The 13,209-nt window shown below is 39.2% G+C and overlaps 1 protein-coding gene across 3 annotated transcripts; it reads left to right on the forward strand.

Annotated features, from left to right (window-relative positions):
• Nucleotides 1-307: 307 nt before the first annotated feature.
• Nucleotides 308-13,135, forward strand: LOC137962201 (flowering time control protein FPA-like). Of its 3 annotated transcripts, none has more exons than XM_068808938.1 (6): nt 308-778; nt 6,112-6,357; nt 6,529-6,618; nt 6,983-7,887; nt 7,986-9,302; nt 12,798-13,135. In XM_068808938.1, exons 1-5 carry the CDS (start codon nt 500-502, stop codon nt 9,283-9,285), a joined length of 2,820 nt encoding a protein of 939 aa, XP_068665039.1. In that variant the 5' UTR covers nt 308-499; the 3' UTR covers nt 9,286-9,302; nt 12,798-13,135. The 3 variants fall into 3 exon arrangements, with proteins under 3 accessions (XP_068665039.1, XP_068665038.1, XP_068665040.1); XM_068808937.1 differs by having other exon boundaries at nt 12,836-13,135; XM_068808939.1 differs by lacking the exon at nt 12,798-13,135 and adding an exon at nt 9,775-11,151.
• Nucleotides 13,136-13,209: the final 74 nt, after the last annotated feature.

Raw genomic sequence — 13,209 nt, forward strand, 5'->3', positions numbered from 1 at the left:
TTCACTCAAATAATAATTACTAGATTACTAAGTATAGACATTCAAATAATTAGTAAATTGGATACAAATTAATAATTATTTTTTATCTATTCAATAACTGGTAATCAGGTAATTAAGTAAAATATCAGAATACATTATGAGATCAAATTATTTATTAACAAGGCTCGGAACGGAAGCAAATGGTTATTTTGTTCGGTGCTCCTGTGAACTACCATATTCCTCTTATCGCTCTTCAGTTTCAGTCTTTTGGATCCCCAAGGCAGCCTCGTTTATATCGGGTGCCCTACCTATAAATTACCATCCGTTTATCACGTTGCTTTCGTTCGTCGAAGACCGATCAACTCCTTCGCGAGTGTCGCCCTAGTCTGCGCCTGAAATTTCCCTTGTTTTTCTTGGTTCCTGTCCCATTTCTATCTTCCTTTGTTCGACTTGCGTAAACGTCTCTGCGTTGCGCTCTAGGGAGATCAGGTGGGGAATTCCTCAACCTAGCAAGCCAAATATGTCTTCAGAACAAAACCCTAGATTGAACAGGGATGCCGATGATGAGGAAGTCCCTTCTAATATTCTCTGGCTCGGGAACCTCTCTCCCGACGTTACTGACTCCGATCTGATGACTTGTTTCGGTAAATTTGGTGCTTTAGATAGTATCACTACGTTCTCATCCAGGTGCTTCGCTTTTATCTACTTCAAAGCCCTCGACGACGCGAAAGCTGCGAAGGAAGCTGTTCAGGGCACAGTTATTCACGGAAGTCCAATTAAGATTGAGTTCGCACGGCCGGTTTGTTCTCATCTTATGTTAGGTTTTTCTCGTTGTAATAGTAAGATCTGGATTTCTAGTACTGGTGTCATGGATTGGCCTTTATGTAATTACTTTAATATGCATTGTTTTATGGTAAGGTCTGGCAGTATATCTCCGTCATTTTCATATTTTGATTGCTGCGTTTTTTATTTGGATTTCGATTTCTGGATTGCTCTTCCGATCTCCGTGCCTCGTTATTGAAAAAAAATGATATTCACCTTGGTCGGAATTATCTAGGCAGCAGGCATACAACGAATATGAACCACCCGCATTTGACGGAATAAAACATTGAGAAGGACGGGTCCGGATAATTCGAATTGTTTTTCGAAGTCGTTCAAAAAAAATTCTAATGAAAAGAGGTATCTACATGCATGAGTACTATAACAAGCGGTGGGATTTCATCATTTTTTACTTGTTGGTGGAAGAATGTCTGTTTTATTAACTATAAGAAATTCAATGTTCTTACTGAGGTATAGTTTCTACTCTTGATTGATGTTCAAAAGAGTTCCATTTCAAAAAAATAAAAAATAAAAAAAATTATTATTGCTTGACAAATTATTCCAACGTGGCGCAGCAAGAATTGTTGAACTCACTTTAATAATAGCTGAATCTGCTGCAATCGAATAAAAGACTAGGAAACGATGGGCTCTCAAAGTAAACCCCTCGTTTTAGGTGTACTTCAATACATTATTCCTTGAACAAACTGAGGCATCAGAGTACCTTGCTTCAAAAATACTAATTTCTTAACTTTCTAAAGTATTCATGCTTATGGGATGTCACATGGCAATAGATTCTGGATAAACTTAAGCAGCATCATTACCTAATGCCGCTTGGTCTAGTGGTATTTTTTTTTTTTTTTTTTTTTTTTTTTTATGAAGATGTAATTTTATTAAAAAAGGAAGAGAAAAACAAAACTACAAAAGCGGAGGGCGCAAATCCTTAACAACGAGAGATTGCAGGAAAGCTCCCTCCTTGGCAAGTACATCTGCTGCCGAATTAGTAGATCTCGGAATGTGAGACCAAATACAAGAAAAGGAAGAAACAATATCCAAGATCTCCTGGAATACATCCCAATGCCTCCATGGGGGAGAAGAATTGCGCTGGCACCAACCAATCACCACTTTGGAATTTCCTTCGATGTGAATGGGCCCGCTACATTTGTCTTTGAACACCCGCAATCCATTAAGAAGGCCATGTAATTCCGCTGACATTAAGTCGGATATGCCTAAAGGACCAGCATAGGAAAAGTATTGATTCCCAGTTGAGTCTGAAATGACACCCCCAAATCCCGCTATCCCGGGATTTCCAAGAGAAGATCCATCTAAGTTTAGTTTTAGGTAGCCAGTTTCCGGAGGGGTCCATTCCTGCATAGTTGGGATTTTAGCTCCGATGTGCATCCTCGCCAAATTGCTCCAGTTGTGTCGAATGTCAGTGCCTTTGAAAGAGGAGAAGGGTTTTTTTGTGAATAACCCGGTTGATATCTGCCCTATCACTCTATCAACAATTCTATCCGCAGATTCGTTTTTAGCATCAAACGGCCTTCTATTCCGTTCATTCCAAAGCCCCCAAGGAATGAAGCTAGCACAAGCTGAGATAATCAATTTACCGAGGCCAGGAAGGGAATATCCCAAGATTCGACTTGCAAAAGCTAATCAGGTCGACAACAATACAAAATTGAATCTCCAATTTGCTTAAAATAGAGGTCCACACAGTCCATGAGAACTGGCACTGAAGAAGAGTATGACTGGTGGATTCATCTTCATTGTGGCAGAAAGGGCAAAGTGGGTCTATAGATGGGTGACCTCTTCTTCTGAGTACATCAGCCATGAGAATTTTACTTTGACAGGCACTCCACATGAAAAATTTTACCTTAGGGGGGGCACATAGGTTCCAGACGAAGTTGATATCATGCTCCCTTTGCGTCGGATCCCAACCGTTGATGTATCCATATGCTGAAGCAACTGAGAATTTCCCACTTTTGTCAGGCCACCAAATGAGCTTGTCTTCGTTGGAAGGCCAAATTCTGTTTACATTAGGTGTGTCAGGTCGCGAGTTCAAATCGCGCCGCGCCCCTCTAAAAAAAACACTTAAGCAGCAGGGCGAGCAACAAATATAGTATGTTGTCCACATTAACCTCCGTGGAAGATGAGGCTTAAAAGATCCATGGTATGTTCAAGGATAATTAATTCTCTTTACTGCCTTCATGCAATAATTTTAGTCTTCTAATCTCTTTATTTGTAGATATGAGTTGTCAGTCAAAATCTACAAGTAGCACCTGTTTCACCATCATCTGTGAGTGAATTATCATTTTTGCTAGGAAAATGAAATGACTTTGGAGTAAGCTGACCCATAGTGCGAGTTTAGGTGCAATTTTTTGGATGGTTACTTATTTTCCTGGCTGCATTATGAGGATATCCAAGGACATATTTATGAACTTTCTGTTTTCTTAATTTCATGGATTTATGAGTGGTTCAAATAGTAAGTCTCTGTCCCAATGTATGAGTAGTAGCATCAGTGTGAGGAGCTGCAGATTGCAATCTGTGAAAATCCCGCTTTTTCTACTTCTCAATTTACAGAATTTGATCTGGTGCTAGTAAGGAGTGGCAGATTGCAATCTAAAAAGACAAACTGGGTTTTATTCAACTCTTCCTGAACATGACAACCGTTACAAACACAAGTTTAATCTAAAAAGATGGGACCGAGGTAAAACATGGTACAAAGGATGGGACCGAGGTAAAACATAGTACAAAGAATGTCACCAAGGTAAAACACTGTACAAAGGACAGATCGAGCTAAAACATGGTACAAAGGATGAGATCAAGCTAAAACATGGTTCACAGTTCTCTGGTATTGCTGTTGCTTAAGTGTGACTTGCATTACATAAAACTAGACTCAAATAACCATGGTGTTCTTTCAAAAGAGAAAAGACAAAGGCTTTAAGAGAAAGAATGAAAAGAAAAGTCATTTCTGTTGAGCACTTATTAGGACTACTTACAGAGGCATATTTAGAAGCCAAATGGAGATATTGTGCTTGTAACGCCATTTATTGTCGTCTGGAAGAGCCTTAAAAAAAATTCTAAATACTAGCTTCTCTAGGCAGCAATTCGAACTGTTGATATTTATTCGGTTCTTAGATTGAGATGTTAAAGATGAAATGATATTTTTATATCATCAGTCTTCACACGAAAAACTCAGAAAAAATTCTCAAAGAATTTGCATGGTAGAAACTGGGATGTTTCTTTTTATTGGATTTAGGTGCAAATTTTATGGAGCTGTCCCATTATTAAGGATCTGACAAATGTGTGTTAAAACTGAGGACTTTGTGTTTGCTGTTAGAATGTTTTAGTAGATTTTTATGGACCCTCCCTGTAAGGGTGAGCAATGAAATGCAATGTGGGAAACATGCATGGATACTTCATTTTATAACTCAAAAAGGGCTATCAATTTGAGTCAACTGAGTCAATTTTAACATGTGCTTCAGTTGTCTACATTGAGAGTTTTTTGTTGGTAATAATAGTCCACATGGGTCACTATTAGGAAAAGTTGTTTGGTTATTAGCTGGGAAAAGACCTACTTCTGCTAGTCATTTTAGGATGGACTTGGGCCCAACTTAAACATGGTATCAGAGCAGGATGTTTGCCTTATTGCGCCTTGTTCATCTTTTTTTAATTCGTATCGTATTTGTGTTATTACATCTCAGGTCATATTATGTGTTTGATTAGACTTAGGCGTAAGAGTGTTAGTGGGAATAATCCCACTTTAGTTAATATCAGAAGAAGTCATGTGGTTATTAGTTTGGAGAAAGGCCTTCTAGCTTTGGCTATTCATTTTGGGATGGACCTTGACCCAACTTTAAGATTAGACTTACATCTCAGGTCATATTATGTGTTATTACATCTCAGGTCATATTATGTGTTTGATTAGACTTAGGCGTAAGAGTGTTAGTGGGAATAATCCCACTTTAGTTAATATCAGAAGAAGTCATGTGGTTATTAGTTTGGAGAAAGGCCTTCTAGCTTTGGCTATTCATTTTGGGATGGACCTTGACCCAACTTTAAGATTTCTGAAGAAGTCACTGCCAATGCATTGTGCAGGTTCTAGTTTCAGTGTTTTCTTCTGTTCTATGCAATGATTCTTTTGGCTGATTCTGCAATTACACTCTGGCAGTGGGCTTTTTCTATTTCATTGAGGTTTTTCTCATATCAGTCTTGTAATCTTTTGTCTGTGTTGCTAGAGGTTTTTCTTTAGCTTAAATCATATGAAGGGAATTTTAACAAGGTGGAATTGCTCCAAATTGCTTTCCACAAAATCAGAATTGGTAGAGTGGCATCGAGTCAGTACTAGAATTTGTGGTCACTGACTTCTTGATATTCTTGAAAAAAGTGGCATTAGTTGGGTTGCTGAAGAGTTAGCTGTGAGAGCTTCTCATGGCCGTTTGACATAGGGCTGGTCTGTATTGAAGTGTGATGCTGTTTGATAGGGTTTTTTTTGCATTCTATGTTTTAGCTGCTAGTTACAGGATCACTGGCAAGTTAATAGTGTTTAAGGCTTCAGTTGGGAGGCAATGTATGTAAACTTATTTCGGAGGCATTGTTTCTAAAGTAAATTAAGTAATTTCTAAAATAAACAGTGTTTTATGGAGCATCAGTTGGGAGGCAATGGTTCTAAACTTATTTCAGAGGAAGATGCTATCCTTACCCTCTTACTTTTGGTCCAATAGTACTCTCTCACTCTCTCTCTCTCACTTTCTCTTTCTGTGTTTTTATGTGATTGTGTGTTTACCCATCTATGTTTGTTCAAGAAATTGTTTGATAAAAATTGTGGCATCATCGTCTCAAATTGTTTAAACTATGTTGAGGTTGGCCACATGAATCTTCTTTCTCTATTGTACTCTATCATTCTCTAGCACCATTGCTGGGTTGGATTATTCAAGACTTCTCTCGGGCCTGTACATGTTATTTTCTGCTTCCACTATTTCTTAACAGTTATTCGATACTTCTGCTTGGCCCCATACAGTTATTTTGTGCCTTCTGCTATTTCTAGTCAGTTCTTTAATAAGTGTAGCTATAACTGCCAAAGTGAATTGTCCAAATTATTTTATTAGCCAAATTTTATGTTCTTATATTTATCTGGGCATCTGACAAAGTTTTGTCCACCAAAATTTTCCTGAAATTTACGGAATTGATAGCATGTCCACTAGAATGATGAGATGCTTTGAGCCATGCTTTTTTCATTTCTTATCTGCCATCGAGTTTTATCCTGAAATTTGACTTTGACCATGAACTCATAAATCTTTTTATATATTTTTGCAGCCTAAGCCTGGTAAGCATATTTGGGTTGGTGCTGTATCTCCATCTATCACAAGGGAGCAGCTTGAAGATGAGTTTAAGAAGTTTGGAAAGCTTGAAGAGTTCAGATTCTTCAGAGATCGGAACTCGGCTATTATCCACTATTATAGAATAGAAGATGCTGTTGTAGCCGTCAAGAACATGAATGGGAAGATTTTTGGTGGAGATCAAATGCGTGTGGATTTTCTTAGGTCACAGCCTTCAAAAAGGGTATGCATTATTTCAATTTTTTGTGGTTTTGATTTCATGGTATTTCTATTACTAAATTTTTACTGTTTATAGGAATTTTTTCACTTTTTCCTTTTGGTAGGATCAAAGTTTTTATATATCTACCTTTTGTTTTTGGTTGAATGCTGAGTATGCCCGTGTTTGTTTGGAAAGGATAATTGGTCAGAATCTCGTGACTCAAGGGAGGGGCAGCACATCAACAGAAAGAACAATTGTCCTCCAAGTTCAACATGGAGGCATTCGGTAATTCTTTCAGCTGTTGTTGGTATTGATATTTTGATTTGGGTTTTTAGTGGAATGTTGGTCCAGTGCTTAGTGCTAACAAGAAGCAGTTTCTCTTTGTTTTTCTTAATGTTGATTACACACACACATACTCATACACAAGGCCTCGTGCAAGAAACTCCTCCCATTCACAAGTGGCCATTGATCCCAGGGCTCAATCCATGCAATTTATTTTATATACATTTGAATATACTTATGTGGCTTATATTAAATATACTTCAATTGTTGAATGGGTCAATGCTTAATAATTTGATTCTTTGTGAGAGTTCACATCTCCGATTTTGTCCTATTTTCACTAATTATTTTTATGCTGTGTTTTCTAAAGTCTGCTCAATCTGTTGGAGCAAGAAGAGGAGAAGGTGGTGGACGAAGCAACATATTATGGATTGGATATCCCCCTTCTGTTCAGATTGATGAGCAGATGCTTCATAATGCAATGATCTTGTTTGGTGAGATAGAACGGATCAAAAGCTTCCCTTCCAGGCACTATTCCTTTGTAGAGTTTAGAAGCGTTGAGGAAGCTCGCTGTGCTAAGGAAGGATTACAAGGTCGTCTTTTTAATGATCCGAGGATACAAATACTGTTCTCAAGCAGTGATTTTGCACCTGGTAAAGATAGCTCCCCGTTTTTCTCTGGGGTGGGCACACCTAGACCAGATATGTATTTTAATGAGTCCACTCTTGGGTCAGGGTCTCTGGACATGTTTGGTCATCCTCATCCAGTGGGTTCAAATGGTTTTCCTGGGGCCCCTTCTAATGGGATGCATGGACCAAATATTGTGATGAGACCTTGTGCACAAGGTTTTGATTCGCACCATGGAGGGCAAGAATCACTAAATGATTTTAACAACCCTGCCGGTCCAAGCTGGAGAAGGGTACCTTCGCCAACACCAGGTATGCTTCCTCCTACACCAGGAATGCGGCCTTCAGTTCGGCCTATGTGGGATGGATATGATGGGAATCATTTCCAAAGAGATGCAAAGAGGTCGAGGGTTGATGGGTCTTCCGGTATGGATAATCAGGGTGTTGAGATGTATGGGCTTGGGAATGTCCAAGTACACCGAAGCCCATTACTTACAAGGCCACAAAGCATGGACCACCATCCTATTGCTAGTGAGCAGCCAGGTGTTCCTGAGATTGATTACGTTTGGCGTGGTATAATTGCTAAAGGTGGAAGTCCTGTTTGCAATGCTCGATGCATACCAATTGGGACACGGATTGACTCTCAGCTGTAAGTTTCATCCATATTCTCATGCTTATTTCTTCCTTAATATTCTGTTGCTATTGTTATCTTGAAGTTGGTGAGGCTCTGATTACATTTTTCTGCAGGCCTGAGGTTGTAAATTGTTCCGCAAGAACAGGATTGGATATGCTAGCAAAACACTATGCGGAGGCAAATGGTTTTGACATTGTTTACTTTTTACCAGACTGTGAAGAAGATTTTGCCTCGTATACAGAATTTCTTCGTTACCTTGGTATGAAGAGCCGTGCTGGTGTTGCAAAATTTGATGATGGGACCACTTTATTTCTTGTACCGCCTTCGGACTTTCTGTCCAAGGTTTTGAATGTGGTAGGCCCAGAACGTCTTTATGGCGTGGTTCTTAAGTTGCCCCAGCAGCAACCGCAACATCCAATTCCTCAACTACTGCCACAGTACATTGATAGACCACCACTACCTCCTACTTCTCAAATTGAGTATGGTTTTGTCTCCCAAAAGGAGGATCACCAGGTTTCACAAATGGACTATAATAGGTTCTTGCACGAAGACCAAATGTCTAGAACAGGTGCAAAACCATTGTTAGCATCTGGAGAAGAAGGTCGCCCTAGTCGGCCTGGGTCCACAGATTATGCTGCTGGCAATCCTGGACTAACTCCCCCGGCCGGAGTTTCCTTGACGCCTGAGCTCATTGCCACGTTAGCAGCCCTTCTCCCTGCTAATGCACAGTCTCCTTCTTCCACTGGAGGCCAAGTATCTCTGAGCTCTTCCCTAAGGACAGGCCCATCTCATGGGTGGAGACAAGAAGAGCAGACAAGTCATCCCTTGCAGCAGTTTGGGCATCAAATTATTGGTCAGACACCTCAGATTTCGCATCCAACATATGCTGGTACTGTAAATGGTGTAGAACATCCTACTCAAGCTATTCTGGGTGGTCCACAAGTGCAAGATCCTTCTCAGAATGTGCAGCAATCAGCAGGATTTCCTGTTAGGCCAACAAATAGTTTTGTAGCCCCACCTCAAGGCACTCAATATGCTGTTCCATCACATGCCAGTCAACAATATCAGATTGATCCTTCTCAAAATTCGCAGCTTGTGGAAGTGGCTGGCTTGTTTCGGTCCCCCGTCCCTCAGCAACTTAAGCCTATTACTTCATCCACTGCAAACATGCCCCAACAACAAATGGGAACTGGGTTAGTAACCGATAAAACCACTTCTGATTTTCCTAATCAGGTGCAACAGCTGCAATCTGCTCTCTCAGCGTCATCACAGGCCCCACCTGACGGTGAGGCAGATAAAAATCAGCGGTATCAATCTACTCTCCAATTTGCTGCTAGTCTCCTGCTCCAAATACAACAGCAACAGCAGCAAGCAAATGCTCAACCTGTGCAAGGATCTAGCAATCAGCAATGAAGTACTCTGTTTTCCAGGTATTTATTGCTTCTCAATTTTTAGCTTTTTACTAAACTCTATGCATTCTATTTGTTGTATGTTTCTGGAGAGATCATGATAGAGTTCTTGTTTTCGATTATGGCACATGTCTGTTTGACCTCAAAAAACTACCTAAACCTTCAGTCTGAACTTGAGAAATGGAGTGACTATGTTTAGGGGGAAAAGTAGACAGCACAAAATGATGAAGGCTTTTGTACTCTCATTGTGGGAGATTTGTAACATTTGGTCTTAGTCCTCTAGTTAGGTTAACTGCCCTTAGCAGCATTTGTTGTTCTGCATATTTGACAACACATTGTGGAACGTCACCAAGAAGTATACATGTTATCAGATGAGGAAACTTTAGAGATTAGGTTACTCGTATTTTCATGTTATTGTTTTTGGGGATTATTTCTTGAATTACCATCTGGGGCTTTATCCTTTTCTCTGAACGCTCTTAATGTTTTTTGCTAGTTTATTGAAAACAAATGCTTAGATGGACATGCCTTCAATCTGGCACTCCAAATTTGAGTGCATAGATGGACAGTACTTCAATCTCGCACTCTAAATTTGGGTGCTACATCCTTTAAGTTTACCATTTTTTGGCCGTAGCTGTATCATTAAAAAAGAAAAGAAAAGAGGGAAGGTAAAAAATTGTGTCAAAAAACTAGGTAAGCTATTGATAAGCCATGTAGGCCCTGAAGTCAATAATGGAGACAATTATCATATGATACCTGTACATAACGATTTGACCTTATCTAGATAAACCTGTAAACTAGGATGCAATTATTGTTTTTATATACCCTACCTGTTACATGTTGTGCTGGATGGATGTGTTTATTTTAGATGTTTAGTTCTTATTTGTTGTTGATAGTGTTTCCTGCTTCATCCATTATTTAATATGGTGATCGAAGTAAGTCTGACATGCTCCTAAAGTGTTATGCATTTCTGAGACTTGACATTCTTAACACATCAAAACAGTGCTGGGTTCATTTGTTTATTTGTGTTTTTATAGTTTCTCTTTTGTTGATGGAATGCTTAAGTTTTCTTTTATTTTTAGTACCTTCCATCTATATGTAATTTTTTTGTCCATAATTACTGTTATTGAAACTCTATTAGAAGTCATTATTCAAACAAAAAAAAAAAAGGGAAAAAAAGAATTGAGATTCTATAGAGAAGTGCTGACAATAGCGAACTCAATTACTGTGGTCCTTCTGCTCTTTGGAACAACTGAACAACTAAGGCTATACAAAACCACCACCATTCGTAACAACATTTGTGAAGGCTATGTAGACTTACTAATATGGTCTTTGGATGTAGAGAATCAACTCTTACACTACCTTTTCGTGATCCTGCTTCAAGTCTCGCTTAGCTAAGATAAGCTGTTACATAAAAGAAGTTAAGCTCTTTGGAAAAATTGAACTTGTCCTTCCAAAAGCCCCTGAACTTGCCCACCCTTAAAAAAAATGACCACTGCTTGAAAGTGTATAAACTATAGGAAATGGAACGAAGATAAGTTGTTTGGTGAATGTGCATAAGTCAAAACCAGCTGTCCGTGTACTTGGTTGCCTCATCTTATAAACTTCTTATGATCTCAAAATGGCTAAGCAAGTCGAAGAGCTAAGCTATTTTCTTAATTGGTGAAAGGTTCGCCTAGGAAAACTTGACCATGCAGTTTTCACTTACTATTAGTATGCTCAGAACCAAGCCTAATTTATGTTGTCATAGCCATCCACTAAATTCGACCATATGAATAGTTTGGGCAACAAAAATACATTGCTTAATGAATTTAGTAAAAAAAGCACAACAAAAGTAAATTTTATAGTGCCTGCTGATAACTAACTTAAAATTTGTAATCCGTGGCTACCACTTTGTATAATTCATAGTACGTTTTTTAGCACAATAGTTTTGAAATAGTATTAACCTTGAATGTATTGAGGAAGATGTTAATAAAGCAGCAACATTGACTTCATGCTTTAGTCAACATTAGAGGCATGGTATTACCTTTTTTTTGAAGATCTTACCGATCTTTTCTAGCATAATTCAATTCCAAACGGTGGTAAAATTGAATCTACTAGGGCAGGAGAAACATGATTAGTAGATAAAAGAATTTGGTGCTGTAGCAGTGGTATGAAAAAGAAAAAATCCTCCCAGCTAGAATTTGAAGAGATGTTCTTGGCGTATTAATTCACTTGTAATAAAACATATTGTGTTGAATTTGCTCTGATTTATTATGCCAATAGGAGAGGATAAGACCGGTCGTGTAATACTAGTACTTTTAAGCATCTACCAACCTTTGTAATGCCCACGATATAGACTGTCTGCTTCGTGTTTGAACCAGGTTTTAGACTCCGGTCTGTAGAATGTGGATCTGCGTTTACCACTTTCGTGTTGCAGATAATTATTCGATCTGGAAATATGAAATCAGAAGCTTCAGTGGTAGTGATCCTCCCACATGCTTAACGTAATTTGCCCCCACCTAAAATGATGAATGAGTAACAATAACAGTTTATTCTTTACTACTGAATGCAAAGCATGTTAAGTTTATCATATTATGGATACTTGTTGCTTGTGCTTGCCTCCCTGCAGCTTAAACTTGCTTATTATTCTGCGATTCCACGAAGACCTTATTCTATACGTGGATTGGTACCGGTGAAGTGTCTTTTAGGTGCAAGTTTTTCTTTTCAGTGATCAGAGTTCCCCATGTACTAGTCGTACAGGGAGGTGTTAGGAACTAGGAATTGTTCCAAAACAACTCAATTTGGCAACTTTGCGTTGGCATCTACAGAGGGTCAATTTCCAGAGTCTGCTGCTCGTTGGTAGGCATTTGTGGTTCTGCCTTGCTCCCTTCGTATCCGGGTGCTGCAGTGTGGTTTTGGTAATTAAGCGGGGAGAGAATCTGTTGGTTCATCCCCAATGACATAGGGAGGTAGTTTGACATAGGCTAGCGGTTAGATTATTTCCGGAATGGCAAAATGGGCGAAAAGCTCGTTTCGAAAAAAAACTGTCATCATGCGGCTGGGTTGGAGAGCTCACTAATCAACGTAAGCAACGCCCGTGTCTCCCTGAGGTACCTGCATTTTCTTACCCCTTAGTTGAAGTCAAGAAACCGAAATAAAGCAAATGTGTAGTGCAAGGACCATAATCATTTCGTATATTTTGATACGTCTCATCAGATGGTCTACAGCCAACGGGAATGTGGGCCCCCCCAATTTGTTACTATTTAGGAAAAAGCTAGAAACTGAATGTGTCCTGGAAATTGGTGCTACTCATTTAGATAATGACCAGACTTCTGAGTTAGGTGGAGGCTGGTTCCAATCTAAAAAGCCGTCCTTGACCTATCAGATTGATTGGAAGAGTATCTATTTGGGCGTTTCAACTTACATCTTAAATATTATTCTATCATGATGATTATAATATCTGTCAAGTATGTATGGAAGTAGCGACTTTTATCTGTCGTCGTCGCCGTTCCTTAATTGTGTTCTGCTGTGTTTCAGTACGGTTAATGTTGCGTACAATGGTGTCCTGTGTATAGGTACGAGGGACTAAAGTTTGGAGGTTTTCGCTCGTACGTGTGTGTGGTATTATTCACCTGGCGAGGCTCGAGTCGTCTAGTGCGATCGACAATAGCGCTAAATCGAAATGGAGACGTGAAATTAACCATTTGCGCATTTATGTTTTCGCAGTCCTGTTTTTTGTTTGTTTGTAGTCGTGTTAGTTGATGATGAATTATGTATCCCTTGTGAGCGTATTGCTCGATTTGGTGATCTTCGAACATAGCATGGTAGAGGACTGGTTGTCTTTTAACTAAATTTCTAATCTTTCAGAGCTTGCAGCTTTAATCTCTTCAGGCTTGTTAGGCCGTGCAGTCACAACCATTTCCCAGTTGATCAATGATTTGAAAAGAAG

Source organism: Aristolochia californica, unplaced genomic scaffold (assembly GCF_029961685.1).
Source record: "Aristolochia californica isolate CCGP_79_NKW_82.1479 unplaced genomic scaffold, dmAriCali1.0.hap1 SCAF_4, whole genome shotgun sequence".
Lineage (NCBI taxonomy): Eukaryota > Viridiplantae > Streptophyta > Magnoliopsida > Piperales > Aristolochiaceae > Aristolochia > Aristolochia californica.

Bases quoted from the DNA above. Each gene is read 5' to 3' on its own strand.
- LOC137962201 (XM_068808938.1), top strand. From the start codon at position 500: ATGTCTTCAGAACAAAACCCTAGATTGAACAGGGATGCCGATGATGAG. The intron at 779-6,111 runs GTTTGTTCTCAT...ATATTTTTGCAG, and splicing joins AGATTGAGTTCGCACGGCCG to CCTAAGCCTGGTAAGCATAT. The intron at 6,619-6,982 runs GTAATTCTTTCA...TGTTTTCTAAAG, and splicing joins GTTCAACATGGAGGCATTCG to TCTGCTCAATCTGTTGGAGC.